Raw genomic sequence first — 24,764 nt, forward strand, 5'->3', positions numbered from 1 at the left:
AGTCGCTACGTGAATTTATGCTTTGCCTTTAGCCGGCCGGAGTGGCCGAGTGGTTCTAGGCGCTACAGTCTGGAACTGCCCGACCGCTACGGTCGCAGGTTCGAATCCTGCCTCGGGCATGGATGTGTGTGATGTCCTTAGGTTAGTTAGGTTTAAGTAGTTCTAAGTTCTAGGGGACAGATGACCTCAGCAGTAAAGTCCCATAGTGCTCAGAGCCATTTGAACAATTTGCTTTGCCTTTATCTCACACTGATTGGAACTGATAATGACAACTAGCAATTTAATTTAACTGCCGATCGTTCTTCTACTACTACACTTTAAGGATCAGCATTTTCTGACGTTTGTTTTCATTCAAGAGTATCTGACATTATTTTCTTATTTATTTTCGGAACATTTACTTCAGGGAATGTCTGTCCTTGATCCTCCTTGAAATTAAATAATTGAATTACGCAAATTCTCACTATCACACTGTCACCATGACTGAGGGCTCCAACACCATCGATTTCATCGTTGAACACATATTTATTGAGGGACTACGCCTTGGCAACTCGTCTTGACACCCATCTCGAAAAAGTTGAAGTGATGTTCCGAAATTAGCCATCCGTCATGATTCTTACAAGATTCCATTTTAATGGAAAACAGTAGGGCAAGAAAGGCTCTGTGTCGGGTCTGCTGACCAGCCATGAAATGTCTTATGTCAGTGACAAAGGGTCTTATCTTATCCGAAGTTACCAGCATTCAGTGCCGTTGGACACCCACTTTGACTTTCATAGCTTATCTGCGCATCACGTTACAGGGGCTCAGCCGGCCGAAGTGGCCGTGCGGTTAAAGGCGCTGCAGTCTGGAACCGCAAGACCGCTACGGTCGCAGGTTCGAATCCTGCCTCGGGCTTGGATGTTTATGATGTCCTTAGGTTAGTTAGGTTTAACTAGTTCTAAGTTATAGGGGACTAATGACCTCAGCAGTTGAGTCCCATAGTGCTCAGAGCCATTTGAACCATTTGAACAGGGGCTCATGGTGCGGATCAAATTTCAGTTCTTACCGAAGGGTGACCTCGACTGCGACCATGGATCCTCAACAGGGCCAGAGCTATTTTCGATATACTGCACCGCAAGAGGGAGAGTACACTTTAAAACAGCACCGTGAATATATCTGAACTCCACTGATGTATCTGGCTACATTTTCTGCTGCATGTAAATGATCTTTCATTAGTAACATTATGTCCGAAATTTCTTTTCTTTGCAATTGAAATGAACATCGTGGTAACACCAAATCAAGAAGGAAATTGTCGTTTATATTAATTAGTGATTACTAACAAAAAAATTTAATGTGCAGTTTAGTAGCTGCGAGAGGTACCCACCCAAAATTTGTATGAGTACATGCAGACAGCAAAGGTCAATGGTGCCAAATTCTTGGGATAAAACTTAATAGTACCCAAATTCAGGCACTGCTGAAACGTTTAGGCAAATCATAGTTTCCAACGCGACTGTTCTGAGACACGGTTGATATAAAAATAATGAACCTGGCTTAGTCTGTTTACTTTCTTTTCATAATGTCATAGTACGATATCACATTTTGGAGTGACTCTTCAAGCCAAGCTCTGTTTTCTGGGTGAAAAATATGTTATAAGAATTATCTGTAAAGTAAATACAAGAAAATCTTGCAGAAGTATGTTCAAGGAAACGGACGTCTTAACCACTGCTTCTCAGCACATTTATTCGTTAATGAAATATATCGTATGTAATATTGCTCCATTTCTGTGGCTATATTGTCCGTACTCGCTGCACAATTATTTGAGGTATTCCAGACCCATCTTTGTAAGTACCATAAATGCTGTTATTTCATCATACACGTTTCATTTCATTAGTTTAAAACTTCAAACTGTAATTTTTATCTGGTTTTCGCTTACATTTGGATGTGTCTTATGCATACACAAGTAGGTCGGAAACACCATCGCCAAACGCAGGAAAATGTGCATGAAGACACTTAAGGACGTAAGTGGAACTCGGACAAAACTTCTGCTACTGACTATGTTTCAAATAAACAAAACGAAACGGGGATGGTGATATAAATACCCATTTTTAGTAGTTGCAAAGACGGATACGAATTACCTTAAATAAATAAGAAATACGAGGGTTGGAACTTAATAGTGTCAACTATTTATTCACAACCGATACAAAAGAGTTACATGTTTGCACCTGTTACTGTCCTTCAAAGTAGTCGCCAGCGTTGTGTAGAGCCCGTTACCAGCGATGTGGAAGGCGTAGTATACCGTTAGCAGAGCCTGTTCTGTTGATGGTGCGAATGGAGCGGTCTAATGCATGTCGAATCTCTAGAACAGTTCTGAAGCGAATGCCACGAAGTGGTTCCTTCATCTTCGGAATCAAATCAAAGTTACCAGGACTTCAGTCGGGGGAGTATGGTGGATGGTACAGTACTTCACAGTCCCATCGACCGAACAGAGCAGCCACAGCTTGCGCTGTATGCTCCCTTGCATTGTCGTGCAAAATGGTGGGTGGGTTGCGCAGAAAGTGTCGCCGCTTCTTTCGCAAAGCTGGTTGCAGGTGATGCTCCAGAGCCGCAGTATGGTGAAGGTTATGGTGATTCATGTGTACGACTGTGATGGTGTTATCCTAACGCATCACGATCCTCCACGGCAGACCGTCAATGCACAGTATTACTGTTCATTTTTGGAACATCACCTGCGACCAGCTTTGAGAAAGCAGCGGGGACACTTTCTGCGCAACCCACCTATCATTTTTCTCGCCAATGCGCGGGCGCATACAGCGCAAGCTGTGGCTGCTCTGTTCGGTCTGTGGGACTGCGACGTACTGTACCATCCACCATACTTCCCGGACTCAAGTCCTTGTGACTTTGATTTGATTCCGAAAATGAAGGAACCACTTCGTGGCATTCGCTTCAGAACTGTTCCAGAGATTCGACAGGCAGTAGACCTCCCCATTCGCACCATCAACAGAACAGGCTCTGCTAATGTTATATTACGCCTTACACATCGCTGGCAACTGGTTCTACACAACGCTGGCGACTACTTTTAAGTACAGTAACAGGTGCAAACATGTAATTCTTTTGTATCGGTTGTGAATAAATAGTTGCCATTATTTAAGTTCCAACCCTCGTATATCTCTCTTGCAACCATCAGATTATTTTACGGACTCAGTACTAGGAATGAAGATCACTCTTCATAATGACTTAAAATCACTCACTTTGGTGCAGAAAGGTGTCCAGTCCATTATTCAGGAACACACATTTTGTTTAGTTTGACAGCAATCATAAAAAGCTTACGTACTAACGAAGTACACTTTAACATGAGCTTAAACGATTTATCGGTGGCCAGTTCCTTCCACTGCATTGATGAATTTCTCACCAGACTCTGTTGTTGTACTTACTGTCAATCATTTGTCGTAACATGAAAGCTACGTAACACCTGACTTCAGGTCAGCATCGGTGCTGTTACGTGAACTTGCACACTGTTTTTGTTTTTGACAATGCTTGCCTGTAAGAGCCTTGGAATCACATGATGCACTTTAGTGTATGTATATTTAAATGTTGTAGTAACTTTGTAATCAGAGTGGAAGTGTATTGAAGTTTTGAATTTCCTCCCGTCTTTGAGGACCATATCACTTTGGCTCTACAAAACAACATTAGAATATCAGTTCTTTTCTAAATACGTATTGTGTCTCCACGGTATGGGTCTACGGAACAAACGTTGTATACGATCTGATCTAATCTGTGTTTAACAAAAGGACTGATTCCTCTACAAAAGGCTAGGAAAGCAGGTGGTATTCTGTTGGGTACCAAAATGCCCGCTTCTACATCGTCACTTACATCTTCATTATAGCTTCACAAGCCATCTTACATTGTATGACTGAGGGTGATTGTACTACTACCATTTTCCCCCTTCATATCTCACTGTTCGTGGGAAGAACATCTGCTGGTAAGCCTCCACAGAATCTCGAATTTCTCTTATTTTACCACCACAGTTGTTTCACGAGATAGATGTTGGAGAAAGAAAAATACTGCTTTCCTCTTCTTGACACATCAGAACAATGCTGTACACCGTTCTCTTGTTGCGATTTCGCTTTTGAGCCAGAAGCTCAAGCATGCGCCATTGGCTGGCCGGGGTAGCCGAGCGGTTCTAGGCGCTACAGTCTGGAACCGCGCGACCGCTACGGTCACAGGTTCGAATCTTGCCTCGTTCATGGACGTGTTTGATGTCGTTAGGTTAGTTAGGTTTAAGTAGTTCTAAGTTCTAGGGGACTGATGACCTCAGAAGTTAAGTCCCACAGTGCTCAGAGCCATTTGAACCAAGCGCCATTGGGAGGGAGACTGACCGGAAGTGATGGTCAACAAGTTACAGACAGTGCATCCACCTATCAGACCAAGGCGTAGCTCCTTCGAGCAACTGGGCTGCAACAAAATTCTGTAAACGAGTCTTTAAATTAAATAGAGCACAGTTCCTTTTTCAGCTAAAAGGCCTATCGGTATTTAGTGGCAATGCTATTACAGAACATCCGGTTTGTAATTGAGGGGGACACTTGTGTTTTGGGAAAGCTCTTGCTTCCTCTTTTGAATGTTGACACCAAATACGTTAAACGGATATTCAACATTTATCTCTCATTACAACTCCTACTACCAGGCTTTAGGTTCCTCAAACTAGATTAAACAGTTTCTGAAACTGTCAGGATTTATAGCTCTTTTTCAACGGTTTCGCTATTGACAAACTGCCTATTGGCTTCTGTCTCGGGTTCTTCGGCCGACGTTCATCTAATGATTTTTCTGACGTTTCGCCAGCACGAGTGGCTGGCATTGTCAAAGCTTCACCCTCCATTGCCGGTGGTGAAGCTTTGACAATGCCAGCCACTCGTGCTGGCGAAACGTCAGAAAAATCATTAGATGAACGTCGGCCGAAGAACCCGAGACAGAAGCCAATAGGCAGTTTGTCAACAAGTGGCCACGAAAGCCTTAACAATTTTCGGTTTCGCTATTGTGCTGCTCTTTTTGATTGCTTTATTGAACTACATATTTTTTTTACTTATTCGAAATTATCACTAATTATGGGGTCGGGCTAGCAACAACTATGCTACCGCTCATTAAGTTTTATTTATAATTAAAATAAAATTAACATAATTTTTATTAAGATAACATAATGTTGTTGAAAAGAATTATGCGATAATGTCTTTCTGATACGTGCTGGTGATGATTTGAAGGGGGCTTAGTAAATTCTGGTTGAAAGGTTTGCCTAAGAACGTCGGATTGGAGAGGATATTATAGGAAATATGGCGGAAGTGTAAGAGGAAAGGCAGCAAGATGTAGGTGTTAGGAGATAAATAAAGCCTGTACAAAAGTGTAAAGATACGTTTAAGGAATCAAATGTGTCATCAGACAAAAGCATATGCCAAACAAGGCCTAGGGTATTTAGTACACCAGTACCACCAAAGAACATTCCAATAACTGCCGCGGACGGTACGTAAGAAGAATAATTTTCATTAGAACCATTTTTCTAATTTCATCCTCGTCGACATTAGCCAATGTGTACGCTGCAAAAGTAATAAGAATTTATAGAACGACAGGGACTAGCTAGGTGCGAGCAAGTGTTCCCGCCAAGGCTGTGAAGGAGCATTCACCATGAGAGGCGTATACATTGGTGCATAAAAAATAATCGAGTTACAATTTAAATTTAGCCCTTAAAAGTGCTGCAGAGACAAGCGGTTAATCAAGAAACAGTCCTGCATTTCTAAACAGTTGAGTAAATCTACAAGTTATTGGCCACCTACGATGATAGGATTCAAAAACCTGTCCCGTGAACATTTCCAAAGTAACGCCAGAGACAAATCAGTTGGCACATACCTGCGATCTACGCACTTACGGAGATATTCATTAATATTCTTAATTCTCTGTTAAACATTCGTAAGAGCAAGAAATCCAATGAACGAAGTGTAGCAAAAAGTCTTAGAGGTTCAAAGAATCAGCACATTGCTTAAAGCCTGAGCGAACATTAGTGTTTAACGTTCCGTCGACGACGAGGTCATCAGAGACGTAGAGCAACCTTAACCACGTGGAGGACTGGATCAGGAAATTGTCCTTATCCTTTTCAAAGGAACCATCCGAGGATTTGCCTCAAGGGATAGGAGGGGGGGAGTGACGTTAAACCTCATTGTGGATGGGGAGAGGCGGATGTCAATCACCGTCCTCCCGAATGTTCCGTCTCTTGTCACTGTGAAATATTGCTTGGGTGCTGTCAGAAAGCGCAGCAAGGATCTTGAGACAAACTACTTGCCGAAAGTTTCAAAATCAGTGAAAGATTGATAGATGGGTGTGAATTGCTTAACAAACGCACTGAAGCAGTAAAACGGCACTTGAACGACCTTCTGGACGACTAGAGGCTGACAGAACCCGCAAATGGGTTTAAGAAACACTTTTATCCAGTGATTGCTAACATCTATTGACAACTAAATACCTGGTTTTAAGGAATGATATATGTTATAAATGCTTACGTAACAATAGAATCGCCGGCCGGTGTGGCCGACCGGTTCTAGGCGCTTCAGTCTGGAACAACGCGACCGCTACGGTCGCAGGTTCGAATCCTGCCTCGGGCAGGGATGTGTGTGATGTCCATAGGTTAATTACGTTTAAGGGGTTCTAAGTTCTAGGGGACTGATGACCTCAGATGTTAAGTCCCATAGTGCTCAGACCCATTTGAACCATTCTGAACAATAGAATCACTCTTCATATCTACCGAATGTGACTAAGATCAAAAACCAAGTTCTTAATTTTTTCATTTACCTTTTGCCATGATATTTGTGATCTGTTTGCAAAACAGGTAAGGCAGATAAGAACTCTATTTAAAGCCACCCTGATTTATCTGCCAGAATTTGTGACATTTTTATCACATACATACCACCCCTGTGCGCAAACCGCTATTCCATTGTACGTTTGGTTCAAATGGTTCAAATGGCTCTGAGCACTATGGGACTCAACTGCTGAGGTCATTAGTCCCCTAGAACTTAGAACTAGTTAAACCTAACTAACCTAAGGACATCACACACATCCATGCCCGAGGCAGGATTCGAACCTGCGACCGTAGCGGTCTCGCGGTTCCAGACTGCAGCGCCAGAATCACGCGGCCACTTCGGCCGGCATTGTACGTTTATTCCCAGTTAAATTTGACCTAATGAATGTCACAAAGTACTGTATCAGAATAGTTAACAGAGATAACCCTTCTATGTTAAGTCGATAACTGGTAGACTAAAGAGTTGACGTGAGTTTATCTTTGATAGGTTGCCACCTTTAAAATTAGTTGTGTACTGGAAAATGGGATTACAAACTAAAACCTAGATCGTACAAAAATAACAAAGGTTTCTGAAACAAGGCAGAAAGTATTTCGTTCAGTTACTTCAGTATACAAAGTTTCACCAAGAACCCATAGCTGGATACATTAAAATGGTTATAGTAATAATCGTTATCATTATCATCATCATCATCACTAAAGGTAGAAATTCCGTTATCTGCGATTACTCTTGTGTATCTTCCATACCAGTAATTTTCTTTTTCTTTTTTTCTGGATGCTCATTAAAGCACCCACGTTCAGCTTTCTCATTCTTTGCACAATTTTGGTAAACATTTTTGGAATGCAGTGATCAATAAATTGTTATATTTAGATTAAAGTTCAGTCTTGATCACGTTATGTCTGTTTTAATGAGTAACCGGTTTCGGTTTTTTCTATAAAACCATCATCAGACCCATTGGTCCCTTGGGTTGGTAGGTGGAGCTCTCCTTGCTGCTGTGCAGTCAACTGATCAGTTGACTGCACAGCAGCAAGGAGAGCTCCACCTACCAACCCAAGGGACCAATGGGTCTGATGATGGTTTTATAGAAAAAACCGAAACCGGTTACTCATTAAAACAGACATAACGTGATCAAGACTGAACTTTAATCTAAATATTTCTCATTCTTGTTCTTCAACCCAGTCTGCTGTTCATTTCATTCCTTGCTTTCTGCTTCATTTCAGCTTTTTCCACCTTTTCCATGGGGGGTGCGTACCTATTGTTCTTTCTTTTATTCTATTTCAGCGCACCATTACCCTAGCCTGCCATTACATAGTAACGCGATCACATTGCGCATGATAACTGTTGTATTTAGAAAGCAAAGCAATGCAATGATATAATGACTAACAGATTTTAATAACATATTCAGTGTCACTAAGAACTGAAGTTTCCCTCATTGTTTTCTGTCTGCTGAAAATGACAATAATCTGTCCTGTTTTATTTGCGTCACAGACGTACATTCCTCGGCTTAAATGGCAGCTGTCTTCTTGTTCCTGTTTCATACAGGAATCGGAAGAGGACAGTAGTAGTCAGAAGCCGTCATGTTTATTGCAAGTTTGAAATACTGAATGCCTTCGAATAGCGTTTGTGCACGTTATCCAACTCTCCCTTAAGTGATGTCTATGATGAGGATAAGTTAGCTAGTGACTTGCAGTTTGGATTGTCTGATGCGTTGTGAGCAGTGTTGTAAAACTACCATAGAGTAATGTAGATTATGGTATTTTTCCTAGCAGTTGTAGCCAGTTGCGGCTATATCCGCGTTACCTGTACGTTAGGTGTTTTGCATACCTATCAGGCGTTACCTCATGAAGATCGCTTTCTTTACATATGCGATCAGTGTCTTACTAGATTCCCCTAAAAACCGGAAGCAGTGAATCGTCTAGAAAGTGAGTGAGAATATACTTTATAAAGGACTGGGTAGCCTTTGGAACATTTTTCTTCTACATAGTTGCCCTCCTGTACTCGCCAGGGTAGCCGAGAGCACTAACACGCTGCTTCCTGGGCTCTGGTAAGCGCGCCAGCCCGCATCGAATCCACCCAGCGGACTGACGACGAGCCTGTGTGCCGGCCAGCCTGGATGTGGTTTTTAGGTGGTTTTCCACATCCTGCTAGGTGAATACTGGCTGGTCCCCACGTTCTGCCTCAGTTACACGACTCGCAGATATTTGAAACACGTTTGCACTATTCCATGGATTACACTAGACGCCGACAGTTCGGGTACACACGTTCCATCCTGGGAGGTATGTGGTGGTGATAGAAAGGGCTTCTGGCCATCCTTAAAATTACCACGCCAAATCTGGTTAATCATAGCAGCAGACTCCACAAGTCGGGATTGATGCTTGGAAAGAGAGAGTGAGTTGCCCTCCTGTCTATTACTTAAGAGTAAACAATATTTATAGTAAAATAGAAATTGTCAGTGTTTAATCCAGATTTTATTCGAAAATAGTTGATTTGTAATGTGAAACAGAGGGAAGTTGCAATAAAAATAGAGAAAAAAATACAGATATATCACATACTGCTAGAAAACGCAATTTCCCCAACAAAAAGGTAATATATATGTACATAAATCAAACGTCGCCTCAATACTTCGTCGAACGTATATAAAACATGTTTCTGTTATTTATAAACAACTTTGGCATTTATCAGTAGTAACAGGAAACTCTTAGATTTCGTCACGATGGAAAACGTTGAGTACAAAATAACAACAACAATTATAAATATAATTCCATACATTTGAGCGTGTAAACTGTACTTGCATCAGAATGATTGCTTTGGTTACATAAAAGCGCAGAAGTTACGCGATCGATTAACTTTTATTACTTATAAAGTACAGTTTATATTCTGTGAGGATATAAAATACACAGTGGACTAACTCTGAATGATTTGCGATTCTAATTATGAGCAAAACAAACAACCAAGTAAACAAAGATAAAGACTTGTCGTCAGCTCCCAGTTACTCTTTTCACATTCATTGATGTTTCTTTCCCTACCAATGCTGCCAATACTATAGATCATCCTCCCATTTACTACGTCGTTTATGTAGTGGACCATAGCTAGCGAACCCTAATTTTGATGGGCCGCAACTCTACTTGTGACTCATTTATTTATTTGTTATTTTCTTTTAGTCTGCCGTCTATATGCAAGAACAGAGCGAAGTTACACGTGAATTGGCGTGAATACTGCACATAATATTTTTACTTAATTTCAAATGTGATAGTAATAATCAAGCATTATGCTGTCTAAGGAAAAAATCTACGTAGAATATCTACACAAAAAGAAAAAAATAATAATAACTAAAAAGTTTACATACTACCATTTGACTATCCAACAGGCACACGCTACTGTTCTATTACAATTTGCTGCATTAGTAATCACAAATTTTGTGATTTATAATTCTGGACTGCACTACTACATAACACTACAATACGCAGCACTACCTGCACAAAACTACACTACACTACTCTATTGTACTTGGTATCAGAACCACGCTGAATTTCTCGTTTGTGTGGATGGTTATCCCCCTGCATGCTGAGGTGCTATTCAGGATACACGGGGTCTACGCTGCTGTTCTATTCGAGGTGTAGAGATTGGGACACAAGAGCAGTATCGAATAAGGAAATAAAGGTATGCATTGACAGCGAATAGCGATACATCTGGAACAGGATGGAAACAGGGTGAGAACCTACTGTCAGGGTCTCAGGAAGGTCCTCCCCGAGGCTCATCTCCTCACTGCTTCCAGAAGGTTGTTGTAGGCGAATGTTCTGCCGTGGCGCATTTCGTTATCTTGATGTATGCTCTCTTCTTGTTCGTCTCTCAGCCATATAGGCTTGCAATTCTTAAACTGATACCTTGGCTGTCATCGAGTTTAGTGTATGCCTCAGTTCCACATTTGTTATTATATTATAGGCTGTCGCATTTCCAAATGCATTCCTGTCCAGGTCTGTAAATCTTGGCTAATGCCACATTCCCAGACGATGTGACCTGGGGTGCCGATTGCTCTGCATTCACAAGTGTTTGTGGTGCGCTATCGTATTTTTGGTAAGTAGCTGGGATAAGGACCATGTCCCGACAGGTACTGTATGTCATTGGGTACCGAGTCACAAGTAGAATTGCACTCCATAAAAGCTAACTTTGATATACTACACGTTCCATGACCTTGGAGATTTGCTCCTCAATTTGGTCCTACGGAACTTGACGCGTAAATAAATAAAACCGACGTAGTAAATGGGAGGATTATCGGTAGTATTGGTAGGGAAAATTTGGAAATTTGAGGTAAGTTCCTATGGGATCAAACTGCTGAAGCCATCAGTCCCTAGGCTTTCACACTAATTAATCTAACTTAAGCTAACTTATTCTAAGGACAACACACACCCATGCCCGAGGAAGGACTCGAGCCTCCGACGGGAGGAGCCGCGCGAACCGTGGCAAGGCGCCATAGACAACGCGGCTACCCCCGCGCGGCTGGTAGGGAAAGAAACATAAATGAATATGTAAGTGAGAACTGGGAGCCGACGATTTTTTTTTTTTTGTGGCTAGTTAGAGCAGCACATCATTCAGAGTACTGTATGGCTCCCTTGGCCGGAAGGAAGTATATCATTCTTGTCCTTTCTTTTATGTTAGGAAGAAACTGGTAGGTTCTCATTTCTGTTTCCACCTTGTTCCAGATTTATTGCCATCGCTATGAATGCCTTTATTTCCTTATTCGATACTGCTCTTGTGTCCAACATCTCGTTTTCCGTGGTTTCCCTAAAGCGCTTCAGGCAAATTCCGGGATGGTTCCTTTGAAAGGGCCGACTTCCTTCCCCATCCTTCCCTAATCTGATGAGACCGATGACCTCGCAGTTCGGTCTCTTCCCCCCAGATCAACCCAACCCAACCTCCAACATCTCCTTTACCTTATCACATTTGCGCTTTTTAAGCCAATATTATGCATCTCTCTTTCTTACCGCTAGGTCTGGAGGTAGCAAGCCTGTCATCAGCAACAATGCATCAGTCGGTGTTGTTTTTAGACCCCTGTCAGGCGCAGGAGTACAGTCCTTCATGCTCGCCACAGAGCCTGTGCTATCCTTACCTTTCTGGCTCCAAGATACCAAACGTTCGACCCATAGCCCGCAATATCTAGCAAGAATGAGTTGAAACTTCCTGGCAGATTAAAACTGTGTGTCCTACCGAGACTCGAACTCGCAGGAGAGGTTCTGTAAAGTTTGGAAGGTAGGAGACGAGGGACTGGCAGAGGTAAAGCTGTGAGGGCCGGGCGTGAGTCGTACTTCGGTAGCTCAGATGGTGTTGGTTTAGCGTAATGAGTAGCGTCTCTGTCCGGAAATCAGTTTTTAGCCGGCACGGTAGCTCAGCGTGTTAGGCCAGAGAGCCGGTTGGCCTATGTAATAAAAAACTGAGTGGAAGGATCAACCACCGAACATGAACAGGATGTCTTGCGACGTCCGCAACGACCAAACACAACGATCAGTAACGGAAAAAAAAGATGGTAGAGCACTTGCCCGCGAAAGACAAAGGTCCCGAGTTCGAGTCTCGGTCGGGCACACAGTTTTAATCCGCCAGGAAGTTTCATATCAGCGCACACTCCGCTGCAGAGTGAAAATCTCATTCTGGCAAGAATGAGTTGTTGTACTTTCTTATTGCACTTAGTGGCAGCTGAAAACTTCTTTGGCCAATTCTTGCTATTTTATTTAGGATTTTAATGCCTCTCTTCGCAGACAATTTCTATATATGCATGCGTGTTTTGCTTTTCGTCGATGTCGATTCCAAGGTACCTGTATACTTCTCTTCTTGTGACTGTTTGGTAAAGCGTGTGATTGTTGGGTGTTTTCTGTGCAGAGCGGCCACCTGGTGAACCTCATGTTCGGGGCGAACGCGCCCCGCCTGAGCCGGCTGATCGTGGAGGAGCTGGAGAACGAGAGCAAGGTGCTGCGCGGGGAACGCGAGAGGGCAGCGGTCAGTACTCGCCGGCTCTCCGGCTGACCAGCAAACCGAGTGACTGTAGGACTTGCTGTAAGGGGTGAGCTCACCGGTCACAATATTAGTCATCCGCTTAGAAACGCCCACAGGCCGCTTTGGGCCTCCATAGATGCAGCAGGACTGGTATCCCAATGCAACCCTCCGCTGCTGACGTAATCATGCCAGTGAACTTCTCTTCAAGTGCCTGTCGGTTGTACGCTATCAGCGCAGTAAGAAAGGGTCGACGTGGGGGCATGTCAAAATTTCTGTGAAATCTTATGGGACTTAACTGCTAAGATCATCAGTCCCTAAGCTTAGACACTACTTAACCTGTATTATCCTAAGCACAAACACACACACCCATGCCCGAGGGAGGACTCGAACCTCCGCCGGGACCAGCCGCACAGTCCATGAGGGGCATGTCAGAAAATGGGGAAGGAGTTATCGTGTGCGGCATTGCCCATGGCCAAATCATGAATGCAGTTGCCTGATTAATTGATATATCAACGAGGCCTGTGCAACGTGTCTATAAGGAATGGCGCACTACTCACAGCCATCTAATACACAGCACATTAACCAAGGTTGGAAAGATAACCTAGCCGAAAGGGACCCAAGACGAGTGTCAAATCTTCTCTATTGCAGTCAAGATTTGCTGCTGTCAGTCCGTTTCAACCAATCTTCGAGTGAACACTATGAAGAAAACTGCATGAATAGGATGTTTGGAGTCGCATACCTCCCAAAACAACATTGCTCAGAGCGGAACATACAGCTGAACGCTTTCAATAGGCTAAAAAACACAGTAACTGGGCAGTAGCTGATTGAAGGTGCATAGTATGCGAGTCGCGATGTGGCCCATTTCGAAATGATCCACTGTCGGGTACAGCGACGGCCCAAAAGGCTTTTAAACCGTAGAGTGTGGAGGATATAGTCCGTACTACCGTTGGTTCTGTGATGTTTTGGACGTGTTTTAACTTTTTTCCTTACCGTAAACATGTAACAGGTTTTCAAACTGCTTGGCAGATTAAAACTGTGTGCTGGATCGGGACTCGAACCTGGGACTTTTGCCGTTTGCTGGGATGTGGTCTACCTACTGAGCGATCAAAGACGCCAAACGACCCGCCTTCACAGCTCTTTTTCCGCCAGTAGCTCTTCTTCTACCTTTCGAAGTTAAAATAAAAAAAGTTCAAATGTGTGTGAAATCTTATGGGACTTCACTGCTAAGGTCATCAGTCCCTAAGCTTACACACTACTTAACCTAAATTTTCCTAAGAACAAACACACACACCCATGCCCGAGGGAGGACTCGAACCTCCGCCGGGACCAGCCACACAGTCCATGACTGCAGCGCCTTAGAGAACTTAAAATCAGCGCACACTCTGCTGCAGAGTGAAAATTCTTTCTACTGCACCAGGATGTGTATTTCAGCATACTCGGTGGCCAAGTGTTACTGCCTTTTCTTCTACACCTTCATGATAGGTATGCTGTGACCACTCCTGCCTCGCAGTATGATCAGAGAGCTGCACATACATACGTTCTGGTTTGACGAAGACTCGCGATCCCTAATGGCGCCTCGACTGGCCCACTAAACCACCCGATCGCAATGTCGTAATAAATATCTAGGACTATTTGAAACAGCACCTGGAACATACCAGTCAACATTCCCGCAATTTGGCAGCTCTACGGGATCTAATCAGCAATGAGTGTCTTCAGCTGATTGTGGCATACCTGAGGAAACTCGTGGACTCTTTCTCGGCGAGCAGATCCCGTTGTGAGCGCTAGAAGCGGTGTTACTCGGTAATTTGCTGCTGTCTCCTGGGGTGATTAAGCTTTTTCCCGGTGTGCTTACCCCATACTGTGTGTATCTAAAGCGAAATGTGTTGCTTTATTCTGCATGTTCCCACTGCCTATTGTGTAGTGAAGTTACCTGCTGGGGTAGTGCATCTAAGGTAAGTAAAGTGTTTATTTACCAGAGAAATACTGAGTCAAACAGACAAGAGCCCATCCGCCAGAGTTCCTTTCAAGATCTTGGAAAGCTTATGCTCACTTACCAGTACATTTACTCCTTAATGGTTTCTGTTGCTGACAGCCAAAATCAGTATCACTGAACTCTGATCTATACTATAGCAATAGAAGGCACAAAAACGATTTCCATATAGATTTTGCCTCCTTGTCTAGGATCCAGAGTTGAGTTAAGTGCTCTAGTGTTAAGGTACACATCAATCTCCTACCCAATATACGAGGGTCACTCCAAAAGAAATTCACGCTTTTTTTTTAATCCATCTTATATTCTACATGTCTGAAAGTTTTACAGTGTGTAGATACATCCTTTAGGGACAATATTTTAATTTCTCCACATAGTTTCCATCCCTCTGAACTGCCTTACGCCATCTTGGAACCAATGTCTGTATACCCGCACAGTAAAATTCTGGACCAACCTGTTGGAGCCACTGTTTGGCAGCGTGCACAAGGGAGTCATCATCTTCAAACCTTCTTCCGCGAAGAGAGTCTTTCAGTTTCCCAAAGAGATGATAGTCACATGGAGCCAGGTCAAGACTGTAAGGCGGGTGTTTCAGTGTTGTCCAGCCGAGTTTTGTAATCGCTTCCATGGTTTTTTGACTGACATGTGGCCGTGCATTATCGTGCAACAGCAAAACATCCTGCTTTTGCCGATATGGTCGAACACGACTCAGTCGAGCTTGAAGTTTCTTCAGTGTCGTCACATATGCATCAGAATTTATGGTGGTTCCATTTGGCATGATGTCCACAAGCAAGAGACCTTCGGAATCGAAAAACACCATAGCTATAACTTTTCCAGCAGAAGGTGTGGTTTTTCTTGGGTGAATTTGCATGACGCCACTCCACTGATTGCCTCTTCGTCTCTGGTGAAAAATGATGGAGCCATGTTTCATCACCTGTCACAATTCTTCCAAGAAATTCATCTCCACCATTCTTGTACTGTTAAAAGTTCGCTGCATACCGTTTTTCTTGTTTCTTTGTGAGCCACTGTCAACATCCTGGGATCCCACCTGGCACAAACCTTTTTTAACGCCAACACTTTCAGTATTCTGCAAACACTTCCTTCCCCTATCCCAACGTAGCATGCATGACAGTTCGTTCACTATGATGCGTCCGTCAGCAGTCACCAATTCGTTAACTCTCTGCACATTGTCTGGAGTGTGTGCAGTACGAGGCCTGCCGCTGCGAGGACAATCCTCAATATTGCCGTGCCCGCTTTCATCAAGTAAAATGCTTGCCCACCGACTAACTATACAGCGATCGACAGCAGCATCTCCATACACCTTTTCAACCTCTTGTGGATGTTTCTCACTGTCTCGTTTTCACAGCACAGGAATTCTATGACAGCACGTTGCTTCTGACGAACATCAAGTGTAGCAGCCATCTTGAAGACATGCTGTGACGGCGCCACTCACGGGAACAGGTTGTACTAAGTTTGAAAACAAGTGGGAAGGATGTATCTACACACTGTAAAACTTTCACACATGCAGAATGAAAACTGTATTTTTACAAAAATAGTGTGCATTTCTTTTGGAGTGACCCTCGTAAAACAAGAAATTGGAAGTCTTAATGGTTCAAGGAAAACTCAGACGTACCTTATTAGGTAATCCTTCTCGAAATATATGATTATCTGGATTCCAGAACTGTTCATTGTAAGGCTACATGACACGTAGTGCTGTGTTGTAAACACATCCTTGTTATTGAATTTGTGGCTAATTATGACGACAGTCAAATGAAAACCGCACACCCGCCACAACGGGACCAGGGAATGATTCCATTAAAAGTACTCCCCACACACATTAAGACATTTATCCCAGTGGGAGACGAGACGATCTATTCCTGTTTCGTAGAACGGGATCAGCCGCCGATGGATCCACAACCGCACCCACTCTTGCGTTTCCTCGTTAGACTGAAACCGAAGTCCCCGCACCTTTCTTAAGGTCGCCAGAGATATGAAAATCACAGGGTCAGAGATCCGGACTATAAGGAGGATGTTGCAGTGTTTCGCAAGCAAATCGCTGAAGCGTAGCCTTCGCCGGATTGCCGATGTGGGGGCTGGCGATATCGTGCAACAAGATGATTCCGTCCGACAGCATTCCGGCAGCCCAAACAAAACGGCAAAACCATACCTCCCATGCCAAAGAAACCCAAAGCTTTTTACACAAGTCCCGGTAAGGTCATGATTGTCCTGTTGGACGATAACGCCCACCTCCACACTGCTGATCGGGCGAAGGCTGCGCTTCATCGATTTGGTTGGGAAACACTGTAACATCCTCCGCCGAGCTCGGATCATTCACAGTGTGGTTTTCACATATTTGGTGATCTAAAGAAAGACCTATGTGGACGTCGGTTTCAATCGCACGAGTAAGTGCAAGACTGGGTGCAGTTGTGGATCCGTCAGCGACCGCCCGCATTCTACGAAAGAGATATTGATCGTCTCACCTCGCAGGGGGATACATGTCTTAAGGTGTATAGTGATTACTTTTGAATGGAACCATTCCATGGTCCCTTGTGGCAGCTGTTAGGTTTTCATTTGACTGTCCCTTACACTTCATTTGAATAACACCAATTTATTCCTAATAGGAGAGAAGCAGCAGTCATTTTATGTAACTGTAGAAAGCAACCTCTTTTCTAGGTAAAGACTTTCCTGCTAATTTATTACAGAACATTTAGCTGACGAAAGCTAATGAAACAGGAAGATTTCAATAAATTATTGGCTGTGGAATAACTAATTTTTACTATGTTATTGCATATCACTTTAAGGTACAAGCCGGCACGTTAGCTCAGCGTGTTCGGTCAGAGGGCCGCTGGCCCTCTCTAATAATAATAATAATAATAATAATAAAACTGAGTAAGGGAATCAACGATCAACTTTATTGGATGTCCTGTGACGTCCGCCCAGACCAAACGCAACGAACATTACGGGAAAAAAATCCGTCTGAGCCACCGAGGACACAGACGAGTAACCCGACTGCAGAGACTTATGCCTTGCACGCTTCCCGTGGGACCCACAGCGCCATCTATCACAAAGCGAAAAAAGTGGTCCAACTAAAACATTTATATTTCTTTACGTACTACACGAATATGTAATAAAAATGGGGGTCCCTGTTTAAAAAAAAACGCAGTTGATATCCGTATGACCTATGGCAGCGCCATCTAGCGGGCCAACCATAGCGCCATCTGGTTTCCCCCTTCAAGCTCGACGAGTTTCGTTCTCTGTAGTTTTTTCGTTTGACGCTTTTTTCATGAGATATTTGGCCCAGTCACGATCAATGGACCACCCTGTATATATACTACGCTGACGGGAAAAAATCGCAACTCCACACGAAATTCATGTAGAGTAATAAAAATTCGGGAATGCATTCGTCTAGGTTACATATTTAAGTTATTAACATAGCAAGATTACAGGTAAAGGTAAGCGCTAGATAAGCCTTGCAAATGTGAAACCCTGCTACTGTACATCAGTAACCGATGAAGCCGCCAGAATGTTGAATGCAAGCATGCAAACGCACACACATTGTGTTGTACAGGTGCCTGATGTCAGTTTGTGGGACTGAATTCCGTGCCTGTGGACTTGGTCGGCCAACACAGGGACGGTTGCTACTATTTGTGGATGACGCTGGAGTTATCATCGATGATGACTGTGTACGCACGAGTAGAGACAGGTCTGGTATTGGGCAGGCTAAGTCAACAAATCGACAATCTGTGGAGCATGCTGGGCTACAATAGCAGTTTTTGGGCTAGCGTTATCCTGCTGGAAAACACCTCTTGGAATGCTGTTCGGAAATGGCAGCACAAGAGGTGTAACCACCAGAATGACGTACAGATCTGGAGTCAGGAACGCAGGAGAACCACGAGGGTGCTCCTGCTTGTAACCGCTCAATGTCATTCAATACGATCACGACGACACCCCTCGATCGACGTTAACCCCAGATCACATAAGAAACAGATTGACCGTCCTTACGGCGGAACAGGCAACCGTAAAACTAGTTTTCCCGTCTGTCACCAGATGTCACAGGCGACGCTACAATGCTAACTGACCTGTCCATGTCGCGGAATTGGCAACGCTGTATCTTCGGTGACGTGAATGACGCTGATTTGTGTTCGGCTAGAGCGCTGCGCGCGAATTGCATTCGTCACTCAGCTGACTGTAGACCATGATTGGCTATGGTTTTTCCCGAGTTTTCAGTAGAAGAATGTAGATTAGCTCCTGTAAATCTACAAACCAAGTTTATTTCTACTGTAGGGATACTTCTCACAATCATATGCGAAATGAAATAAATGGAAATTAACACACAAATATTTCTCGTGAGTTACTGTTTAAATGCAGACTGTATTGCAGTCGCATAGGCTTTACACTTGCCTTCCATGCCGTCTATTTCCTCTTTGTTATACAGCTCTTCTGATACGGATTATGGTGGTAAAAAAGATCTCCACGTGCAGGTTAACACTAGAAAATTTTCAAAATCTTCTCAACGTCTTTGAAATATAATCCGTTAATTTACTGACAAATATTGCACTGAGCTGTGGGTTTCGCGTCCTAACATTACGTAATTATTTTCCTACGCCACTTTGTTTGCTTTGTCAAAACCAGCGAGCAAAATAATCTTATCTTAATATCAAAGATTTACATCGTAGCTGTAACTAGAAGTCTGCGCGGACAGGAAAAATGCCGCCGTCCGTATGTGCACCGCATCCACAAGATCATTATCCACATCTGCCAAGTTGCTTATCCGCATTCTGAGATATTAACGTTTTGTAAAGCAGTTTAACCCACCACTGCTCTGAAAAGAGACTTGTGCCTGGCCTGAATTTTTCTGCTGATGTCCGCACTAGGTTGTGATGCGAATTAAGGCTTGACATATTTCAGTGACAGTCATTTCAAATTTAAATTCTTTTACTTTGCATGTAACTTATCGTAAATGATATAAGAGTGGCACAAAACGATGAATTTCGGATTGTTGTTGAAAGGGGCTGGAAACGCTGTAATATACAAATGAAAGCGTGTTTTTCGAGCATAGTTTGGCGGTGTCAACTATGAAGAGCCACAGGCGGCAAACCATAATTATGTTAAAAATTTACTTTGTACAGTTTAAAGATAACCCGCAAATATTCGCAACAGACGTACGCTTTTATCTGCAACACAGTTACTACTACGGATATCCGCACTCGCGCAGACCTGTTACTGTAAATAGTGTTGTTTTCGAGTGAAAGCTGTGTGAGGAATATTAGCGCAGAGATAAAAAAAAATTAAAATATGCAGCGTCTATTGTTTGCATGCTATGCTCGTTCTCATCTATTCTCTTCCCTTCATTCCAGTATAAACACTTGTTCACACGCATAAACGAATGGCAGTGAACATTGGCGAATTATCTATGAATACTCATTTGCAGCAGTGTAAACGAGGTTTTACACTCGTTCACTTCGTTCGCTCTAGTATATACCAGGATTTAGAGGGACCGATGACCTAGAAGTTAGATGGTGGCTATTATTCATTTATTTCACGGTTGCGATTTCAGCTCTAGAGCCATTTTAAAGTACCAAGGAAAAGGTAAGGTAATGCTTCTTAAATTGTTCACCAAATGTTACCACACTATGCTTTGCATTTTGTTATCCGTATCTTATATTGGTTTCAGTTTTCACATTGCACACAAAAATGCCTCTACAGCCAAAATTACGATAGTGAAGTAAATAAACAGTTTAAAAAAGTCCAAATCGCAGCAAAGATTTCATTTAAAAATTAAATGATATGATTCTTGTACAGGGAGGGCCACCACGTTATATCAGAATATAAGATCGACAAAATTTACATAGGATCGACAAAATTTACATAGGATCTAATGCTTAGGGTTCTTTATTAATTCTTACTCGTAACTAATTTATTGATTTACCTGAATTTAAAATACACTTCACTTTCTTTATCTTTGACGGGAAATCTGAACATATTTAGTTCAGGATTTGTCTGTCTACTCCTTTCACAGTTGATATACTTGCAGGCCTTCGGCATGACGACTCGTTCCACTATCACCGGTATGTCAGAAACAGCTGTACTTCACAGACGCCATATAGTGGAAAGTTGCACGCGTTCGGCCGATGTTGCCACATATTTCACAGAACGGAGTGCCATCTAGTGGTTGATTCCACAAGTAAGGGTGTGACGCTGTTGCCGCCTGGTGGCTGTTCCCTGACAAGGGTTGCCTGCTAGACCATGCGATCGGGCAATCTGTTTCTTATGTGATCTGGGCGTTAACACTCGTGGTGTCACTCGCCTTCATACATGGCAGTGGACGTTTGAAAATTCATGATGGTCGTCAATTGATTTAAATGTATTTCCCGGCTGACTCTTAATTCAATTACTGCCACGGGGGTGAGGAGAAAGAACCCATCCTGGTGGTACCAGCATTATGCGTATTTAGATGTTCGATTAATCTGAATGGTTTGCAGTGTTCCAGCGATTCTATTCGAACTCTATGCTGATGTACCGACAAGGACCATTTTCGCAGATAAACATGCAAGTACGTAATGGATGTTCAGTTTCTCAATATAGTTCGTCGCACTCACATTATACATCCGCTGTAAGAACAATTTCATGCATTTACATTTTTGGTGTCCCACAATATTGGTTGGCTAAATATTATGACGATACGTTGCATACAACTTCCACAGATATTATTTATCATGTAGTCAAGACTACGTAATGAAGCCAAAATCGTGGATAAAATTGAAATGTAGTTTGTTTATTAACACTTCTCTTTTCACTAATTAAATATGAAATATGAATCGGGATTGGAGGTGATGATCCTATCCTTCTTTTTTAGTATTTTAGGTCCCCGTTAATATCTGGTAGTTAATACGCGAACTATTTTTTATGCTGGAGCGTTGTTTGTATCAGTTACCCCCGCAACCGTCCAAGGATAAGATTCTACACTCCTGGAAATTGAAATAAGAACACCATGAATTCATTGTCCCAGGAAGGGGAAACTTTATTGACACATTCCTGGGGTCAGATACATCACATGATCACACTGACAGAACCACAGGCACATAGACACAGGCAACAGAGCATGCACAATGTCGGCACTAGTACAGTGTATATCCACCTTTCGCAGCAATGCAGGCTGCTATTCTCCCATGGAGACGATCGTAGAGATGCTGGATGTAGTCCTGTGGAACGGCTTGCCATGCCATTTCCACCTGGCGCCTCAGTTGGACCAGCGTTCGTGCTGGACGTACAGAAGGCGTGAGACGACGCTTCATCCAGTCCCAAACATGCTCAATGGGGGACAGATCCGGAGATCTTGCTGGCCAGGGTAGTTGACTTACAACTTCTAGAGCACGTTGGGTGGCACGGGATACATGCGGACGTGCATTGTCCTGTTGGAACAGCAAGTTCCCTTGCCGGTCTAGGAATGGTAGAACGATGGGTTCGATGACGGTTTGGATGTACCGTGCACTATTCAGTGTCCCCTCGACGATCACCAGTGGTGTACGGCCAGTGTAGGAGATCGCTCCCCACACCATGATGCCGGGTGTTGGCCCTGTGTGCCTCGGTCGTATGCAGTCCTGATTGTGGCGCTCACCTGCACGGCGCCAAACACGCATACGACCATCATTGGCACCAAGGCAGAAGCGACTCTCATCGCTGAAGACGACACGTGTCCATTCGTCCCTCCATTCACGCCTGTCGCGACACCACTGGAGGCGGGCTGCACGATGTTGGGGCGTGAGCGGAAGACGGCCTAACGGTGTGCGGGACCGTAGCCCAGCTTCATGGAGACGGTTGCGAATGGTCCTCGCCGATACCCCAGGAGCAACAGTGTCCCTAATTTGCTGGGAAGTGGCGGTGCGGTCCCCTACGGCACTGCGTAGGATCCTACGGTCTTGGCGTGCATCCGTGCGTCGCTGCGGTCCGGTCCCAGGTCGACGGGCACGTGCACCTTCCGCCGACCACTGGCGACAACATCGATGTACTGTGGAGACCTCACGCCCCACGTGTTGAGCAATTCGGCGGTACGTCCACCCAGCCTCCCGCATGCCCACTATACGCCCTCGCTCAAAGTCCGTCAACTGCACATACGGTTCACGTCCACGCTGTCGCGGCATGCTACCAGTGTTAAAGACTGCGATGGAGCTCCGTATGCCACGGCAAACTGGCTGACACTGACGGCGGCGGTGCACAAATGCTGCGCAGCTAGCGCCATTCGACGGCCAACACCGCGGTTCCTGGTGTGTCCGCTGTGCCGTGCGTGTGATCATTGCTTGTACAGCCCTCTCGCAGTGTCCGGAGCAAGTATGGTGGGTCTGACACACCGGTGTCAATGTGTTCTTTTTTCCATTTCCAGGAGTGTATTAATGTTCCGCGCACACGCGTTTCACCATTTTATAAAATGCAGGATTACGTAAACTATAGCTTTCTGTTGGCCACAACTTTCGTGTGTTCCACAACCATAATAGTTTCCGAAGAGTATTTTTCCCAGCTAATACAAAGTTCGAATTATGTTGTCGGATTCATTTTCACTTCACCCGACAATAAACGTCTCTGATCACTTCGTCACACGTAATGTATTTTAAACGTGCTTGAAGAGTCTTTAACTAATCTTCTTAACGAATTTCGCTGTCGCGTACCACTTTTTCATCGACTAGCCCGATCGCGATTACTGAAGGTAGAGAGCTCAATAATGTGTTACATGTTCTTTTATATGTATTAAAAAACAAACGGGCTCCCATATCTTTTTGTCCCGCTTGGTCTTAGCTACTTTGCTTTTTATTACTTTTCATTATATTGCTTCTTAGTAATACTGACCATTTATTAAAGTTTCGTATTACTTTCCTCTTTTTAATTCTTCCCCGATTTCAATTAATATGATGCTAATTGACACGCCTGCCCGCAAAGTACCGTTATATGCTGTCATACGAAATCGCACCACAGACCATAACTCGTGGTGTGTCTAGCACGCAGATAAGTTGGTTGCTGGCCCTGAAGTGGTCTCCTTCTAATCAACACACTGCCATCACTGGCACCGAGGCAGAACCAGCTTCTTCAGAAATCACAACAGATATCCACCCTGCCCCCCAACGAGCTCACGCGTGATAGCACCGAAGTAGCGGTGCCATCTGTTGCTCAAATTGCTGCTGCAGATGCAGTATGTGGCGCCAGAGGCATACTCCGAATGCGATTGTCTTCCCTGTCGGTAGTGCCACGTGGTCGTCCGGAGCTGGTCTTCTTGCGACAGTCCTTTCTCGTGTACACTGCTGCCAGCAATAGCGTACTGTGGCTACATTCCTGGTAAACCTTTCTGCAGTATCGCAGAAGGAACGTACAGCTTGTCGTAGCCTTATTGCACCATATCCTTCAAACTCAGTAAGTTGTTGGTAATTACATCTTTGTTGCCTTAAAGGAATTCTTGACTAACATCAACTCACCACGTCCAAACCCGAAGGTAGATAACGCTCACGACCATTACAATGTGTATTTAAAGCACCTCTAACGTCCGTCTTCATAGTAGGGATACTAGCGCCCCTCTTTTGGGACTGGCGCGAGATATGAGTAGACATCTTTCAGATACAGAAACACACCTACCAAGTTTCGATTATGTCACAACTTCTTCTTGGTGCTGTGATTTTTTATGGTCAGTTTGTTAAGTCATGAGGGCATCGCAAAACTTTTTTTACCAGTTAATACACTAATGATAGTAACAAAATAAAATTAATGCCGTTAGCGATAAACACAACAAAAAATTGATGTCAAAGCTGTGGACGAAGTGAAGGAAATCTGCTCCCTTCGTAGCAAAATAAATCAGGACGAACGAAGCAAGGATGACACAAGAAACAGACGAGTAGAGGCAAACAGGGAGTTCCCGCCTGAGAGAAGCCTACTGGTTTCAAACATAGGACTTAATTTGAGGAAGAAATTTCCGAGAATATTCACCTGGAGCACAGTTGAAACAT

General features: G+C 43.7%; 1 protein-coding gene across 1 annotated transcript in view; it reads left to right on the plus strand.

Annotated features, from left to right (window-relative positions):
• The window catches only part of LOC124789193 (thioredoxin domain-containing protein 3 homolog), a 183,856-nt gene that overhangs the window by 63,116 nt on the left and 95,976 nt on the right, over positions 1-24,764 (plus strand). The window contains exon 5 of the mRNA XM_047256487.1: positions 12,681-12,797. Within this exon, the coding sequence (XP_047112443.1) occupies positions 12,681-12,797 (117 nt within the window). The remainder of the gene's footprint in view (positions 1-12,680; positions 12,798-24,764) is intronic.

This window comes from Schistocerca piceifrons, chromosome 3 (assembly GCF_021461385.2).
Source record: "Schistocerca piceifrons isolate TAMUIC-IGC-003096 chromosome 3, iqSchPice1.1, whole genome shotgun sequence".
Classification (NCBI taxonomy): domain Eukaryota; kingdom Metazoa; phylum Arthropoda; class Insecta; order Orthoptera; family Acrididae; genus Schistocerca; species Schistocerca piceifrons.